This window comes from Ictalurus punctatus, chromosome 25 (genome assembly GCF_001660625.3).
Source record: "Ictalurus punctatus breed USDA103 chromosome 25, Coco_2.0, whole genome shotgun sequence".
Lineage (NCBI taxonomy): Eukaryota > Metazoa > Chordata > Actinopteri > Siluriformes > Ictaluridae > Ictalurus > Ictalurus punctatus.
The window spans coordinates 3,716,361-3,735,667 of record NC_030440.2 but is presented as its reverse complement, the minus strand read 5'-3'; the positions used below and the strand labels follow the sequence as shown (position 1 = coordinate 3,735,667).

The following is a 19,307-nucleotide window of genomic DNA, read 5'->3' as shown; positions in this document are numbered from 1 at the left end:
ATTCAGAGGAGCTTGAGATTTTTTTTTTAATTAATGCAGAGTTTCCACAGATTTGGACCAAGACGTGGCATTCATCCAAAGCCCTCTTCGATTCATGTACGTCAAACACGGGTATAGCTAAACGGTCTCATTTACCAACAAACATCACTGCGAAAGAATACAACTGCAATTTCACCAGTATTTTCCGCAAAAAAAAAAAAAAAAAAAAAAGCACAATAAACGCCACAAACTGCACTGCAAATTTTGAAAAATGCAGCAGCGAAATCGAGCAAGTCAGACCGCAACAACCGCAAAAAATAAACTCTGTGAAATCCTGTATGGACTGCTCAGCATCCGTGAATTTATTCGTTTGTTAATTTCTCAGTACGTCATGTATCATAACAGTTCACGGTGATCTCATAAAAACTACAGATGCATTAGTTAGAGATTACGGTGTAAAATGCCAGACTGTTCCTTTAATATGCAATCACTGCTGATCAGATCGAATAAGAGTTATGAAGTCCCTGTGGAACTGATTAAAATCAGTTTTGCCAAAACACTACAAAATGTGCAACACGGAGTGTGGGGGAATACTTATGTAAAACGCTGAATAAATAGACACAGTTGATTAATAGATGGAACACGGCTTAGCAAAAACGAACAGATGACTTACACAGTAAGAACTGGCCAACTTACCACACAAAGTGCAATCCGGTGAACATCTACAATTTTTATTCCAAATGAATTTCACAGACAATATCAGTTGAGATTATACAAGAATTTCAGCACATCAGGGGTCACTGGAAATACTCTGATGTGTCGAACGGTGGATTAATAGTGAGATGACACTGTTGAAATGAGCTATATGAATAACTATACAAAGGGCTCATAAAGGTTTCCACCATAATCAATGGTCTTGAGATTCCACTGAAGAGTATCGCACTTTATAGTACCAACCACATCGGCTTTCGAAGTTGCACTACAGTATGTATGACATCATGAACTTACTATGAACTTGGAATGGTATTTCAGGTAATCCCATACAGTCATCGATGATAAATCACTCACACAGACTCAACAAGACCGGAGACAGTAAACGTTACAGAGAACACAGTCATTGCTAGCAGCGTAAACCAACAATGTACATATATTTATATTTAATATATAGATACTGATAACATGAACATGCTTTTTTTTTTTCTTTCAAAAAAGGCAAAACTGAAAACAAAATAAGCACCAACATATACACAAAACAATGGTGATTTCTTTCCTTTCACATAATATATCGTGCTTGATCTGGTAGGCACGCAGAATAAATAACGTGTGTACTGGGAGTTGAAGCCTGAACCAGGCTCATTCGAACAGCAGGTCTTCGTCTTTCTCCATATCGACCATGTTGGCCGGTTCGCTGATGGGGCCGAGCTTGGCCAGGCGCTGCGCTATTTCCAGCTCCGTCCTCTCCCTCAGCTGCTTCTTCTTCTCCTGGATCTTCTTCAACCTGGTGGAGTCGAAGGGAAGACAGAGAGAAATACGCTTGGATTACTTGTGTGACTGTCTTTGTGAAGCAGAATTAGAGAAGTTCGAAATTATGCCAAAATTACAACTCGCACGACGGGATGTGTGTTTACAGGCCCCTGAATAATCCGATCGTAATTTAAATCAGCAGTTTATTGGAGTTGTTGATTATTCAACACCATACTATTAAATGTTATATCCAAGCTGTTAGAGACACCACTGGGTGCAATGTATAACCATTATAAAATCTGGTAATAAATATTTGCAGGTAAAGTGTGAAAAAAATTTGTAAGTTTGAAACCTTTTTTTTTTTAGTGTTTTGGAAAACGACTAGAAGTATGAGGTCATTCACCTAGAAAGAAATATAAATAAAATCTGATTTGTACTGCCAGATCTTTTGCCAATACAATATTACTTAAAGGCTAAATGTTTGGGGTTTTTTCAGTCCCAATAATTATTGTAAAAATGCTCCTTATTCAGACTTTAATCAGCCACAGCTGATAATCAAAACTGTACTGTTGTGAGCATTTTGACTACGAAATACGGTGTAGCATTCGGAACCACGGAGCAATTATGAAGCTTGTACAGCGTCGTTATTTGTTAGGAAGCTTTATTCTGCGAATAAACCTTTAAATAATTAGGTGCCACCCCTTAACGTGCACTTGCCCCCGCCCACCCAAACACCCTTGGCCATGTATACCGAGTTAGCTTTTTTTTTTAATTAGAGTTTGACGATCGGCTGCTCTGGTTCGTAAGACATGTAAATGTAAATGTACTAAAGAAAGCTCCTCTAAAATTACTAGTCACTTTTTATGATAATCGATGTAGTGTCTTTTTTGTTAATGTATAGCAGTGCTGACAAAACCAGCGTGACTCACCTATAGAACTCTTCTCTTTCTCTCTCATCCAGCTCAGTGATGATGTACGTGAGGGTTCGCTCGATCCTCGGGATAATCACTGTGGAAAGGACGGAGAACTCAACAGTAACGCTTTTAACTCCTGTAATGTTTACTATTCAGCAATGCTTCATGCTGCAGTCTAAAATCATCTCCATGCTAATCAATTTAAAAATCTTAATGGAAATTAAGTCCTAAAACTCTCTTCCTATGCCTCAGAGTTTCAGCTCCAACGCAGTTTTTTTGGTTTACCATCCAGCCATTTTAAAATAAATGTATAAGAGAAACATTTTGGGGGTTTTTTTTGTTGTTGTTGTTGTTTTTTTAATTAAAGAGTCAGAGAAAAGTGCCAAGCTGGATAAATCGTTTGTTTTTTTTAATCAATTTAAACTGGCTCGTTTTGTCCCGAGCGGATTAGAAAGCGTGAACACACACACTGAGAGCGGGACAGACTCGTCTCTGACTCACCGTGCTCGATGGCATTCACACGACGGTTGGTGATCTTGATGGCTTCATCCAAGGTGACGAAGGAGGTCTGTAAATTAAGCGACACAAAAATTAAAGGTGAAGTCATCGGAAATGGCTTTGGGATGTACGCCTTTTCAATTATTGTAATAGTCTTTCTTTTCTTTTCTTTTTTTAACCAAGTATTGCATTTCTGGGATTGTGCCATCACTAGACATTCGACTGCTAAAACACAACCTCAAATTTCGTGCTGTATCACTCTGATCGACGATCACTACTTTCACTCTCAATCGTGTATCAATCATTGTGTTTAAAATGGTTCCTTTCTCAATATTCTCTACGTGGAAAAATCAGGAGTACTACACAGAACACAATTATAGCGAACAGAACAACAAGAAAGAAAGAAAAAACTATTCTGTACACTACACTGCTGGGCAAAAAAAAAAATTGAGCTTTTAATGGTCTTAACAATAAATCCTTGGTCAGAAAATTAGCAAGAATTAAACAAATACACTAGTACGGCCTCCTGTGCCACCATTTGCTTGTTTAGTTTTGCTGCAGTGAACTGTTTGGGGGAAAAACGGTAAAATCATGATAACGATTAAAATGTTAAGTTAAGTTAAACTAACATGTCTCATTTAAATAAAAGTAAAGATAAAATAAAATGAATACAATTTTTTTTTTAAAAAATTAAAGAAATAAATAAGCTGTCCACAAGTTTACCCACAAGGCTTAAACATTTAAAAGAAATCAAAGGGAAAAGTTACTTTATCTATTTGTTTAATACTTGCTGATTTCCTGACCAATAATTTGTTGTTAAGACCATTAAAACCTTAATGTTTTGCCACTTTGGGCTTGGCCCATTACTTACTCTGAGTGTTTGCTACCGATTATTCTGGTTCAGAATAAAGTTGAGGCATTTCTAAGCCTATATCTAAGCGACCTTTTGGTTTTCTATGATCCGCCACGCCTACTTAGGTCAAAAGATTCAGGCTATCTGACGGTACCTCGAATAGTGAAGGCTACAGCAGGGGGAAGAGCTTTCTCTTATAGAGCCCCACAGTTATGGAACAGTCTTCCTATTAGTGTTCGGGACTCAGACACAGTCTCAGTGTTTAAGTCTAAGCTTAAAACGTATTTGTTTACTCAAGCCTACCCTGACTAGATTGTGTTCTACTACTTCGCAGTCATAATTATCTTTTTTCTCCCTCTCTCCTTTCGCCGAGCCCCACACGAATTTATGGAGATACTAGAGATCCAGATCCTTTCTGCCTCTGGATGGAGCTCAAATCTTCTTTAATTCCAGACTGCTGGGACTACGGCTGCTCCTAACGCCATACAGACTTCATATAAACCATAATGAACCTTTTCACACTATCTGTTGTTACCCAGATGAGGATGGGTTCCCTTCTGAGTCGGGTTCCTCTCAAGGTTTCTTCCTCTTAAAACATCTTAGGGAGTTTTTCCTTGCCACCGTCGCCACTCAGTGGCTTGCTCAGTTGGGATAAATTCGCACCTTTAATATCTGTATACCATGTTGATATTTCTGTAAAGCTGCTTTGAGACAATGTCTATTGTAAAAAGCGCTATACGAATAAAATTGAATTGAATTGAATTTCTGTCCCTATTGTCTGAGAGTTCTGCATGATCTCTTTATAAGACTTTCAGTAATGACACATACTGCGTTCATTCATACATTTATCTTCAGTAATCATTTTATCCTGGTCGGGATTGCGGTGGATCCGGAGCCTATTCTGAAAACACTGCGCAATGCGGGAATGCTGGATTAAGGTCATCAATAATCGCTATTTACATGCTAGTTTCTTAATCAATCATCTTAATCGGGTTAATATTGGATTACTGCTGTCCATGTAAACGTGCTGTATGACGGACATGAATGTAACATATAGTGCATGTGTGAGTGCCTCCTACCTACCTGCAGGGAGGCTAACTCCACCAGCAGCTCCACAGCTTTAGCATAGTTCCTCTTCAGCCTGGACAACTGCTCTCCACCTCTCGCTAAACCCGTCAGCTCATAACCTACACACAATCATTCTGTTATTTTCTGCTATGTGTTATCTGTAAGGCATTGTCCGAACAGGTTTTAATGGCGAGTGTCTCTACATTTGCTTCTGGTCAAAAGTTCCAGACAGAAATTTTATAAAGTCAGTAAATTTATATTACATGTGTATTTTTGTCGTCCCCCCCAAAAAAGACTTACTGTCTCCTCCTTCCTGGTAGTGCTCAAACACAGGCAGGGTCACACCTGGAATGAAACGGTGCAAACACGTGAAACGTTACTGACAACAAGCTAATTTACTGCACCGGTATTAATAAACCTGTGGACGCATTATTGTGACTCATCAGAAGAGGGCAGTGTTTGGTATTATGTGAGAAGGGCCTCTGTGGTGATAAAAAAAAATGACTGTGTTAGCTTGGAAATTATATATTTTACAAACACACAAAAAGACAGGTAATTGCAAGTTTTTAGTCATTAGACTGGTTTAATGTGTGTGTGTGTGTGTGTGTGTGTGTGTGTGTGTGTGTGTGTGTGTACGTTTTAAAATTTGGCACTAAAAGAGCCAAATATTTTCCTATTGGTTACTGAGGTTAATGTTAGGGTTATATTAAATTATGATTTTAATTAGCTACAGTAATCATTATGTCAATAGAAGGTCCTCACAAAGATAGAAAAGTGTGTCTGTGTTTTTCCTAGTGCCTAGTAAAATTTGACACTATGTTAAGCAGACCTGCGACATTGTCCTTCTTTGCCCTGACCTTCACCTGGGCCTTGTTCACATTCTGGATGACTGTAGTGCTAAAGAAACAAACACACACAGAGTGAGATCAAGAGACACAGTAACTATCTCACACACACACACACACTCTCTCACTCTCTCACTCTCTCTCTCACACACACACATACACACACACATACACACACACATACACACACAATTAGCGTTCATGTTCACATTCTCTGTTCATACCTAAAGTCACCAGCAGCAAATTTGGCTTCAGCTAAGGAGAAGGCTGCTTCCCTCATCACCTCCCCCATCAACGTCTTAGTCTGGGAACGAACAGGAAACACTGGTTAACTGGTGAAAAACGCTGTAAATAAATAACCACATCATCACTGCATGGAATTCAACACCATCAGCACCACTAGGAATGAAGAAAAACATTCATATTGTATGTTGTGTGTTCATATTGTGGAAGACCAAGATGGAGGATCTGAGATTTAGTTGGAGAACCTGGGACCTGGATCACCAAATTCCTGACTGCCCACCCGTACTTCTTGTGGTCTATCTGTCTGACATGCCTCACCCTCCCTCACACTCAGTACTGGAGCCCCAAGGGTTGGGCGCTGAGCCCCCTGCAGAACTCACTCATTGTACCCTAATGACAACGAGAAGGCCTACCTATAAGATATTTAAAAGCCTGGAGAACTGGTGCCAGGAGCACAACCTCCCCATGAATGTCAGCAAAGACAAAGGAGCTGATAGTAGACTTCAGCACGAAGCAGGAGAGGAGCTAGCTCCCCCTTAAAATCAACGGGGTGGTGAGAGTGGACAGTTTCTGACACCGTGGTGTTCACATCATGCAGGACGTGTCATGGCCCTGTCACATTAACACCCTGGTGAAGAAGGCCCATCAGACAGCGTCTTTACCACCTTCCCTAATTTCTCCATCTAGGGATTAATAAAGTATTATCTTATCTTATGTGTTTGAGGGACTTTAAACAGCCCTCTAAGGTGCTAAGGTACTTTTACACCTGCACCACTGAAAACACCCTGTAGAGAAGAACCACAGACTGGTTTGGGAGAAGCACCATGCAGGACAGGCAGGCTCTCCAGAGGGTGGTGTATAAGCTGAGGGCACCATCGCACTGAGCATCCTGACCTGTAGTTCACCTGCTTGAGGTCGACCGATACCGATAACAAAGTTAGGCAGTACCTGCCGATAACCGATTAAACAACCGATAGTTTTTCAAATCGATACCGAATAAACACATAACACTCAAAGTAAAATAGTGCTGAACTTTATTACAAAAAAAAAAAACAGCACTGACTGTACCATGAACATGTACTGTACTTTTTTTAAATGAACGAATAAATGAATATTAATGTATATTAACTATTGATAAATATTAAAGTAAATAAAAGATATACATCAAAACTGATGTGTCCTGATTGTAAAAGAAAACGTGATTGGTTGGAGCGAGAACGTGCTACGATTGGTCAGTGCAATGTGGCGGTTATCCGATTGGCTCGAGCAGACAGTGAGCGGAGTCCATTTGTGGATTTGTGTCCATCCTTGATGCTAGAAATGTTTCAAAATCCTCAAATGCACAAATGAATGCATATATATATATATATATATATATATATATATATATATATATATATATATATATATATATATATATATATATATATATATATATATATACACACACACACACACACATATATATATTTATACATATTATTATTATTTAGCAAATCTCATTATATTTATTTCTTATTTTAATTTCTGTTTGTGAAACTACTAACACATATTTGTGGATCTTCATTCACTGCATTTGTGAATTTGCTTTATTTTTGTAAATCTCACTACATTTACTTGTAGATCGTAATCTATTTATTTGGAATTATGAAAGAATTATAACCCCATAGCTCTCGCCCTGTAGAATGACAGCGGACCGTGACGTTGCACAGCATATATTGCACAAACAACTGCACACATCTGCACCTTATTCAAAACACAGCGGGACTGTTTCTGCCTTGCATCCCTTATATCATATTTGTATATCTTTCCTTTCCTGCATGTATAGCAATCAATTCTGGTTCGTGTAAATTCTATTTTTAGGTCACGGACAGTGGAAAAAAGCATTTCACTGCAAGCTGTACTATGTACTATGTACGGTTTCGTACATGGCCGGCACACATCCAATTTGAGCTTTAATTTGTACAGCAGCCTAGTTATAGAACGCTGCTTCTGGTCATCCTACTGTACCTCGATGATTTTCCTCAGAATCTGCCGGAAACGCATGGACAGCGCATCTGCCTTCTTCTTCAGCAAGTTGCGTCCAGTCTGAGCTCCTTTCAGACGTGCCTTCATGATGGTTTGAGCCCTAAAAGAAAACTCCTGTTCAGACCTCAGTTCCTAGTATCACTTATGTTATAGTCGCTATAAAGTCATTTCACTTGAATGAATGAATGAATGAATCAATGACTCTTGTCATGTTACTGAGAAACAGGAAACGACAAGAAAGTTCTGAAGGCTCTCCAATAGCAGAAAACCACCACATTAGATTAGAAGTCTCTTAAAGAACAGCAGATTGTTGTTTCTTATTAATCTGTTCATTATGCGCTTTAGATTACATGGAGCATCCATTTTACATGTCCAAACCGCATTCGAGACAACATGTAGACCTCAGATTAGACTCCAGCAGCTGGTTAAGTTTTTCCTCACAGGCTGCTGCAGGAAGCTCAGATCACGAGACTGAATCAGACTTCTGCTTTTAGTTGGATTTCTTGTCAGATCATTTTCAAATCTCCACATATATCCATAACTAAACTCTTTACTATAGATAATATGCACAATACTAATGATCAAATATCAATTAAATACTCATTTTAAACTAAAAAAAAAAAAAGGATTAAGACTGTCTTGTGGCACTGTTAATGTACTGCAGGATGATAATGAATATAAACCAGACATTAAACTGATCCTTCTGCTAATCTTCTATCATTATTCTTTATTAAAAAAATAATAATAATAATAATAATAATAATAATAAAAACCTTCATGTTTAATCTCTAAAATAAACATTCACATGTCTACAGCGTTAAATATGCGATTAAATGAGTGTACAGTAATCCAGGTTCTAGCTGAGAAATTGTTTACAGTTAATGATTTGCACTGAATGCAGTTGGAAAAGTCTGAAATGTTTCCAAACTGTCGTAAAAACGAACGTAATGCTATGTTATACTGACATTTCGTACATTTTTGTGTTATTAAAGCTAACCTAGAGGTACAGTCACCTAGCTTAGCTTAGCTACTCACATTCTCGAAGGGAAAACGTCGATCCGCTCTTTGCCTGACATCTTTTCCTTTCGTCGAGGATTTTAAAATATACTCAGTGAAGCAGAATTCCTCAAATGTTAGTCTTTGAACAGTCGAGGTTTTACGCTGTTATTGGGAGAAGTATCACTGACAGTTTTCACTGATGCTCTGTGACCGTCTCAGGCAGCGGCCGAGTTCTAAATACGGCTCGTGTTGAAATATAGTGTACTACGAAGGGTGTAGGACACTGCTCTGTCTCACCCTAGGTAGGGCACCCATGCAGGGAGTTAATAGCAATTTGGGATTCATTCCGTCAAAAAAATAAAAGTAGCGCAGCGCACAGGCAGCTGACCGAGTTTAATCATGTGATTCCGTAACACGGCAGGAAAATGGCGCCGCCTAGCGCATAGGAGAATATCTGTGTTAAAAGTACTGTACAAAATAATACATTTAATAAATAAATGTAAATTAAATGAAATCACATTTATTTTTTTTAACAGTAGCGTTTTGTATAGATAGTGGCTTGTTCGACGCGTATTCTGTGCTATTTTAGTGTGGGGTTTTGAGCTTTTTTGTATTCTAATAAACAATAGTATCGTAATAATACTAATTAGTAGTAGTAGTAGTCGAAGTAGTAGTAGCACACTGATTTGTATCCTAATTGCGCTTATTTATTTTTGCAGTAGAAACATCCTACGACAAATCAGTCAGTACACACAGGCTCTATCCATCCATCTATCTATCTATCTATCTATCTATCTATTTATCTATCTATTTATCTATCTGAAACTGCTCAAACAGCCGTGGTACTAATAACATCTACACGCCTTGTTGTTGTTGCTCGCCTGTAAAACGAATAAAGCGCAAAATATAAACGTATCAGAGCTGAACAGATTTTTACACACGCGCGCAAAAATAGGACTTTTATAGTGAAGTGTCGCTCCGACTGTCGGCCATCTTGAATACATTCGTTGTTTCTGCTTTCCCGGCTTCCTTGCTAACTCATGACTACGGAGCTACTTCTTATCTTACGGGAGATATTACAGAGTGAATCTTTATTTAAGGAACAGTTTGTCAGTAACATCGCAGTTCAGGTAGTGCTGCATTTTTACTGCTGTTCTGTTACAGTTGTATTTCATTTGTCTTGTTAAATGGAGCGGGTTATTGGGCACTAGCTGGCTAACTCTAGCCGCTCTTCTTTCTGCATGTGGTGGCGTGGAGCTCAGTGGAGCAGCGGTTTAGAACTCCTTTATTATCTCCAAACTTTAGTGTTTCCTACTCTAACATACCTGATTCAACTCAGCAGCCTGTTAATACACTCTTTAAAGGGGTCAAATTGGGGTGTGGAAGTGTGTTAGCCTGAGTGTGTGAGGTGAATTATGTCGGTGTGTATCGGAGCGTGTTGTGTAGATTATTGTACAGATCACTTTACTGCACAGGTTAGTGTGTTTCCTCTTCCAACTCCATGAACACGCCTTAAAGGAGTTTAATATAGATATTAGGATGTGGTACAGTGGGGAAATGATCAAAAAATGTTAAGTTCAGACGCACAAAAAGAGCAGGGCTGTAAAGCACTGAGCTAACACCTATTTTAACTTCATTCACTATCAGGGTGTAGTGATGTGTCGTTCACAGTCGAATCGACTCTTCGATCCGGTTCTTTTAGGTGGATGTTGGGAGCCGACTCGCACGTCTGAAGGATCGTAATAGAGGCGTTTATGTTGTTGTTTGACAGTATTCTGTGTTTAGCACTGGAAAATTTAGTAGCGTTTGATTCTCTAATACAGTACAAAATACAAATAATGATTTAGATTAGCAAGAATGTTGCCATGATTATTGAATTTTTTAAAAAAAAATATATAGTTGTTTTTTTTTTAAATCACGACAACCCGTAGGATAATGTTATGTTGTTAATTAGATGTTTCAGATATTATTGAACTGTTCTTGGCACATATCAACGACATGAAGCCGTTTGGGTACCGAAAGAGTCGGTTCTTATTGGTGAGCTGAGCCGATTGCACTGACTCGTTGAGAAGAGTCGCGATTACCATCACTAGATGATGTGTTAATGAGCTGATCAATACGATTTAGCGGCAGGATTAGGAAACATTACCATAATGTAACATCAGCTTAAAGTAGGGATGCACCGGATGTTCGGCAACCGAAATTATTCGGCCGAAAATAGCAACCAAAAAAAAACAAATCGGTGTTCGGCCAAATAAATTTGACGAACAATGACGTGAAGAAAAAAAAATCGGTGTTCGGCCGAATAAATTTGACCGAACAATGACGTGAAAAAAAAATATTTGGTGTTCGGCCGAATAAATTTGACTGAACAATGACGTGAAAAAAAAAAAATATTCGGTATTCGGCCGAATAAATTTGACGAACAATGACGTGGAAAAAAAAAATATTCGGTGTTCGGCCGAATAAATTTGACTGAACAATGACGTGAAAAAAAAAAATATTCGGTATTTGGCCGAATAAATTTGACGAACAATGACGTGGGAAAAAAATATTCGGTGTTCGGCCGAATAAATTTGACTGAACAATGACATGTTTTGATGACGCGACCAAATAGCCTAGCAACCAGATCGAGGCACGCACAAGCTGTGGACACGTGTGTTTGTTTTGTTTCTGTTCCGGAGCATGTTTTTGTTGAAACGTAAGGGAGTAGAGTACGGAAGCAGGTAAAGACGTACTTATTTAAGGGCAGGCAGACAAATCATATATATATATATATATATATATATATATATATATATATATATATATATATATATATATATATGTATATGTATATATATATATATATATATATTATACACCCACACTATATTTACTATTATACTCTATACTCCGCGAGGTGTACAGGGACGCAAGCGGTATATATCCCCAATATAATCAGCCGTATAGAACCGAATAGAATAATTTTTTGCGCTCTTGTCAATGCACTTTTTAATGCCCGTTTTTATTGTAGGCTTCAGAGTTCCATTCTTTCAGCAGTCCCTTAAAGGCCTAACATCGGCTATTCAAGGGGGGCTCAAAGATGACCACATCAAAATATTTTTATTTTACTCATTTATTTATGTAAAGTTATATTGTGCCTTGTTGGTAGCCTATGCCTGCTGGAATGGAAAAAAAAAGTTCAGTGTTAAATAAATATTTTGAAATTGTAGTTTTTGTAATTGATTTTTTTCTTTGAAAAGCGAGACAAAACAGTAAAAAACACATTTTGACTAATGTATGCAATGGTGAAAAAAAAGGCAAAATAAATGGAAAAAACACGAAAAAAAAACGTGTTCGTATTCGGCTTTTGGCCAAGTTTTTCATTATATTCGGCTTCGGCTAAGAATTTTCATTTCGGTGCACCCCTAGCTTAAAGGTGCCATTTTTAATGCCTACTACAAATAACATGAAAGAGAAGTAAAAAAAAAAAAAAAAAAGATAATAATAATAATAATAATAATAAAGGTTTAAGCCGTGGCTTAAACACCTGTTATTAAAGTCTCCATGAAATCAAAGTTGAAGTTTTGTGGGTTTTAGTATGAATGTTAGGCTTAAGTTTATCTAGAAGCGAGTGTGCTCCAAAAACTCACATTTAGAAGATTAAAAATTTAGCACCACCATCTATCACCAATATGAATCAATGGTTTTGATGACGTCTTCCTGCTTCCGCTTCTTATCAGATTTTCTGTCCAATCAAATGCTCTCTAGAATCTGAAGTGTCCCGCCCCCCAACATTATAAACATCCATGGTACTAACTGTCAAGTACGGCTTGGCCCAGGCTTTGAATTAAGCTAAACACTTGGCTTTCTAAAAAGGGGGAGGAGCCAGTTAATAGGTCCCACCCTGACTTCCTGTTTCAGTGGAAATTACGGCAGCACATCGAATAACCCTGCGTGTTTCAAGGCACTTCGTAGGGTTCACTTCGTTGACTGTGGTTGAGGAAAGCTGAATTCGGGTCTGGATGTGCCTCCTGTGTTTGGCTGTGCCTCCTGTCAGCCATTTTATAGACAGTACTCTACAGGTTACAGTAGATCGTGGAGGGTGGGCTCAAGAAGTCTAAAAAAAAGTAATTCAGAAGTCGAATCCACCAACTTAACTGTTGGTGAACTAATCTTACCTAATACACTTTTAAATTTGGTGTGTATCTGCGTGTGTAACCTGTTAACAGATTAATTACGTATATACAGTGCCCCCCATTAATATTGGCACCAAATTTACATTTGGCTTTATTGTTTAACCTTTTGATCTTTTGTTGAAAAGATTCACAAAGATACTCTGGGGTACCAATAATTGTTGCACACCTATATTTAACAAAGGGTGTATATATAATGTATATGTATATGTATGTGTATATGTGTGTATATGTATATATATATATATATATGTGTGTGTATATGCATGTGTGTGTGTGTGTGTGTGTGTGTATATATATATATGTGTGTGTGTATCTGTGCTGTGTTTACAATTGTTTGATATCCATGAGAGCAGAGTATTTTTGTGAATTTATTTATTTTTTTAACAAACGGTTCAACAATAAAGAGCAGCCTTATTTGCTCATATTTACCAAGGGTGCCAATATTAATGGAGGCACTGTATATTAAAGAAGGACATTTTATTAGAAACATAAAATAAGTATGAAATGTGTGAATCTGTTAATTGTTGGAGTTTGGAAACATGTTCCACCGTTTTGATGCCAAAGACAACATTCAGTTCCGACAAAGGCCTTCTCTACTGTTGGAGAGAATGGGGTTTCTGTTTTTTTTGGGTTTTTTTTTAAAAAGAATAAAATATTGAGCTATAAGGTTGTCTTATCTTTTTTCTGTCTGCAAAAGATTTGATGTGCTCGAGTATTTCTTCGTGGGGAATACCGTGAATGTTTGATTCGTTTATTTATGTGTGGAGGTCACTTGCTTGCTCTTTAGTGGAGCTGTTGTCGTGGAGATGCTCGTCACGTGGACCAGCATGTTCACAGCAGCGCAGAAGTACGCTGGTGTGCATATCTACAGTGAGTAAATATGAAGAGTTCTTAGCATACGAATCTAAATGTTGCGTTTGTGTTGGTTGCAGTGATGCCGGGACTCAGTTGTAGGTTTTACCAGCACCGCTTCCCGGAGGTGGAGGATGTGGTGATGGTGAACGTGCGCTCCATAGCCGAGATGGGTGCTTACGTCAGCCTGCTGGAGTACAACAACATCGAGGGGATGATCCTGCTGAGCGAGCTCTCGCGCCGTCGCATCCGCTCCATCAACAAACTCATCCGCATCGGACGCAACGAGTGTGTCGTGGTTATCCGAGTGGACAAAGAGAAAGGTGGGCTGTTTAACCTCATGGATATGGCACCAGGCAAAGACTTTCCTATGCAATCATCCATCAGTGCAGTTCTGCAGGAATAGCTGCAGGAGCTAATCAGCACTCCTGATGATCTGTTAGAGATATTTGGTTGCTGTTTAAATGGTATTTCTGTTTGTTTGTAAATGTTTATTAACTCATTTGCCTCAAAAGATATGAAGCCTCCTTTAGCAACCCTTTAGTAAAGTTGTTGCGCGGTGTATGCTGAACTTTCTAGTAATGCAGTTCGGCCATTGCATCGCCTCAGCTACTACACCATGAACCAAATTTATTATGCAAGTGACCAATCGGTAGGATTTCAGTCAAATAAACACCTAGGTTTTAGTTTTTCAGAGAAAGTGTTTTTTTTTTTGTTTTTTTTTTTTGTTTTTTGTTTTTTATTATTATTATTATTATTTCTCATGTCTTTTTAGATAACCTGCATCAATCTCGGACGGGTTTGTTAGATAGTTCTATTAGTTAAAGGGAAAACTACTTAAAGAGGTTTTTCCACATTATTAAGCAAGTCACAGCTATCATGTAGTGTCTCACAAAAGGCATGAAAACAACTGATAATTCACGAAAACTGAAGAGAGATCATCGAACTGTCAAAGGATTTGATTCAGAGCACAGGTGAATTCGGTCAGATAAAGGCTTATTAAGGATAAGTTTCTGTCAGACAAATGGCAGCTATAAAAATAAATAAATAAATAAATAAATAAGCCTCTGTTGAGCAGCAAACGGGTATTTGAAGCTGCTGGTGTCTCTGGAGTTCCAAGAACCTCTCCATACAGGATCCTCCAGAGGCTGGCAGTTGTGCATAAAGCTGCATTTCAGCCAGCCCCTAACCAAAGCTCACAAAGAGCTCGGAAATACATGCAGGCTAATTTGGAAACGGTTTTATTTACCGATGAATGCATGGTCCAGATGGATGGAGCTCTGGATGGTTGGCGAATGGCCACCCTGTTCCAACAAGACTGTGACGTCAGCAGGGAGGTGGCGGAGTGATGACTTGAGCTGGAATATTGGGAAGTGACATGGTAGGTCCTTTTAGGGTCCCTGAGGGTGTCAAAATGACCTCTGCAAGATATGTGGAGTTCCTATCTGACCATTTTCTGCCATTGTATATAAAGAATCATCATGCCTTCTGAAATAAAATGATTTTTATGCAGGACAACACACCAAGGCATGCTGCAAAAAAAAAACACCACTGAGTCCTTGGTTGCAAAAAAAAAATGGTGTGGCCACTATCATCCTCTGACCTCAGTCCTATTGAGAACCTGTGGAGCATCCTTAAAAGGAAGAGTTTCATGTTCGACAGTCTCTCATGTAGATATGCGAATCGGAGCGCTCATGATACAAATGGTTTTTCACGAACGGATTTTCACAAGTACCACATTTCTTGTCTAAATGCTCCTGGAAGCGATTTACGAGCTGAATTTGTTTGTATCCAAAATTGACTGCTTTATTCTCCTCTACATGAAAGGAGCCAAACAGTGACTATTGAGCTAAGTGAGTTAGTGCCATGTTATTTGTCAATGTGATTTAAACTGTTTCGATCTCTCTACAGGATATATCGACTTGTCAAAGAGAAGAGTTTCTCCAGAGGAGGCCATTAAGTGTGAAGACAAGTTTACCAAATCCAAGACTGTAAGTGACAGACAGAGAGCAAATTCCAACCTGGCAACGTTTATTACAGTTCTTTATACCGGTTTCTGTTTTAAACCGAGGCTCAGTTAGAGCAGAAAGGACCAGTTGTTTCTCTTTAAAAAAAAATTTTTTTTTAAATGCAGCAAATGCTTAGAACATCAACTTCTTTCACTTTACTACTAACCAAGTGTACAGAGTAAAGAGGCTAAGCCACAAACTGAAGCTAGAGTTCTAGTAAACAATACAAAATACCATTATTATTATTTATTTATTTTTACTACTATTATTCTTATTTTTCTATTCTATTCTTATTTAATGTGTATTCCTTCTTATCTGTTTTTTGTGTAATCGAGCTGCTGTAACGAGGGAATTTCCCATGTGGGAGCAATACTTTTTTTTTTAAATACATTTTTATCCAGCCTGCACGATGCTGTTTTTGCCTTGTAGTAGGTGCTGTGTGTTAGACGGTAGTGTAGGACTATCACTACCAATAATAATTTATAATCGATTAACTGACCGTTTCCTTTGATTAATAATCAAGTAGTCAATATTGTATGGTGCCTTAAGACTTATTTGCGTTGTAAACATCTGTTGTTGTTGTTTTTTTCTCTAGCTAGATAAATGTTTCATATAGGTAATATAGAAATATACTTAGCTTTTAATCCTAACCCTTTTTTTTCGTCAGGAAAACCATGCAAAAACTTTCCTTTGTTTATACATTATTCAAAAATAAGACTTCTGTACCTGTAGCGTTACGGTTTCTTCGTGCAACAGAGACGAGGAAGAGAAATTAAAAATAGGTCGTTCTTAGTCTCAAGTTAAAATAACTTTATTGAATCTTTAGTAAATAATTTGACTGAATTGTTACAGCTAAGTTAAAAGTTTAAAGTTGGAATGTTATAAATACATTTTGTATTTTCGTACTTGTTATTGTAAGTGGTGGTTAAATTGTGAAGCGACTGTGGCTTAGGTGGTCCACTAATCGTAGGGTTGACGGTTCGATTCCCGGCCCACGTGACTCCACATGCCGAAGTGTCCTTGGGCGAGACACTGAACTCCAAGTTGCTCCCGATGGCTAGTTAGCGCCTTGCGTGTCAGCTCTGCTACCGTTGGATTGTGAGAACCAGTGTAAAGTACTTTGGTACCGCTAAGGTTAAAAAAAAAAAAAAAAAAAAGCGTTATATAAGTGCAGACCAGTTACCATTCTCAAAAATACTCGCCCAAGTAAAAATAAAAGGTCTCATCCAACTATCATCTAGAGTAAGAGTAAAAAAAGATATCTAGTTTTAAAAAATCTTCCATCCTCTATATGGAGTGCCGTTTGCTGAATGTTTTTGAAGGATTTTTAAAAAATCTAGTAGTTAATTATAATCGTTTATTCGTGACAGCCCTTCCGTGCTGTATTTATTCATTCATGTGGAGACCAAAACCCTGACCTTCCAATGATCGCGCATATCAGCGTACACTAGTAGGAGTGTATTCATCCATAAAAAACTTTTGCACTGTTCTACACCTTTTCTAGTGTTACCATCTTAACTAAAACAGAATGACTTTCCCCCAAAGCACCTGGTAGTTACTATAAAACCTTGTGTGTGTGTGTGTGTGTGCACTACAGTTTCTACCTTTGGAAAGTGATTTAGGAGAGGATGATATGGAAATGTACTTAGTTTCCTTAAATTGTGCTTTAGGTGTACAGTATTCTGAGGCACGTGGCGGAGGTGTTGGAGTACACCAAGGACGAGCAGCTGGAGAGTCTATACCAGCGCACTGCCTGGGTCTTCGATGAGAAATACAAGAAACCAGGATATGGTGCTTATGATGTGTTTAAACAAGCCGTGTCGTAAGTACTGGAGCTTTACTGCAACGCATGCTTAAATTTAAGTCACTCAGTGCTAACGAGCTGGTGTCTAATCTCGAACCGCTCTATTCCAATAGCGTGCTGGTCTAGAACCGAGAACCAGTTGTGTTGTTGGTTTGGGTTATTTCATGACCATACCGACTGCTTGAGGATCTCTTATTTATATGTCAAAGACAGTTACAGATAACGCCATCCCTCTTTCAGAAAGGAGGTAGTAATTCTATTTACGTAGCACGTTTCTTACACTTCAAAAGGAAACGCAAAACCAAGACACGCTCAATGTCTTAACAAGGAAAGTTGCTGTTGGAATGTAAATGAGCTCGTTTAACACAACCTAGCTGTTGGATTTTGGTCCGTCTGGTCAGAGATGCCTTGACCACAAATGTACACATCGCTTTTGCTGCTTCTTTTACTTCTCAGTGATCCCGCCATTCTGGACGGGTTGGATCTGACAGAAGAGGAGAGGAGCGTACTCATCGATAATATCAACAGGCGGCTCACACCACAGGCGGTCAAAATCAGAGCAGGTACTGAAAGCACTAAACGCTACCTTCCGTGTGTAAACCTGCACATAAGCGTGCTGAGCAGTTGTTAGAACAGTAACGTTATTATTTTTGTTCTCTGAGAGTTCTCCATTGCAATCGGTTTTATGTTTATGGTCATTCAAATATATATATTTTTTTATTATAATTTCCTCCTGATCAGTTGTTGTCTGGTGTGGACATTCTGAATGAAACCCTGTTCTCACTTTCTGACCCGATCAGACATCGAAGTGGCGTGTTACGGATACGAGGGCATCGACGCCGTTAAGGACGCGCTGAGGGCTGGACTGAACTGCTCCACAGAGGCCATGCCAATCAAGGTAACAAGTCTTGAGTAACCAAAGCCCTGTGCAGATAAATGGATAAGTGAATGTAAATATGTGATCTGTACTTAGACTTAGATATTATGAACACAATTCAGAAATGAACTGGTATCTTTCTTTTGGCATTAGATAAACCTAATTGCACCCCCACGGTACGTGATGACTACCACCACTCTGGAACGGACCGAGGGGCTCTCTATGCTCAACCAGGCCATGGCTGTGATTAAGGAGAAGATTGAGGAGAAACGAGGAGTCTTCAATGTCCAGATGGAGGTCTGTGTTTTCGATGTAGCTGATATTAATCATGAAGTTGTTTCAGGCATTAGTGTTGCATATTTCATCCCTCTTTACATCTGATTTTAGCCCAAAGTGGTGACTGATACCGATGAGACAGAGCTACAGCGACAGTTGGAACGTTTGGAGAGAGAGAATGCCGAGGTGGACGGAGATGATGACGCCGAGGAAATGGAGGCCAAAGCTGAAGATTAACAAGCCCTTGGTGGGTAAAAGGATTTCAGCAGCAGCAGCAGGCAGACCCTCATGGAGAGGATACAGAGATATTCACAATATGAACTGTTTTTGTGTCCTAACCAAGTGGAGTGGTTAAAGAACAGATGTAAAACAAAAACAAAAAAAAAAGTAAAAATAAAATTTATACACAAACAAATT

At 38.6% G+C, this 19,307-nt stretch overlaps 2 protein-coding genes across 2 annotated transcripts; one reads left to right on the top strand and one right to left on the bottom strand.

The window, feature by feature from the left end:
• Positions 1-1,190: 1,190 nt before the first annotated feature.
• On the bottom strand, positions 1,191-9,092 carry atp6v1d (ATPase H+ transporting V1 subunit D). The gene is given in 9 exon segments (NM_001200481.1): positions 1,191-1,477; positions 2,373-2,451; positions 2,859-2,925; positions 4,792-4,895; positions 5,077-5,121; positions 5,606-5,673; positions 5,846-5,925; positions 7,875-7,992; positions 8,928-9,092. Coding segments are annotated over 9 exon segments (747 nt in total). The 5' UTR covers positions 8,969-9,092; the 3' UTR covers positions 1,191-1,332.
• Positions 9,093-9,940: 848 nt separating this feature from the next.
• Positions 9,941-19,260, top strand: eif2s1b (eukaryotic translation initiation factor 2, subunit 1 alpha b). The gene is given in 8 exon segments (NM_001200408.1): positions 9,941-10,021; positions 14,005-14,247; positions 15,836-15,915; positions 17,604-17,755; positions 18,194-18,300; positions 18,538-18,635; positions 18,768-18,911; positions 19,002-19,260. Coding segments are annotated over 7 exon segments (948 nt in total). The 5' UTR covers positions 9,941-10,021; positions 14,005-14,006; the 3' UTR covers positions 19,128-19,260.
• Positions 19,261-19,307: the final 47 nt, after the last annotated feature.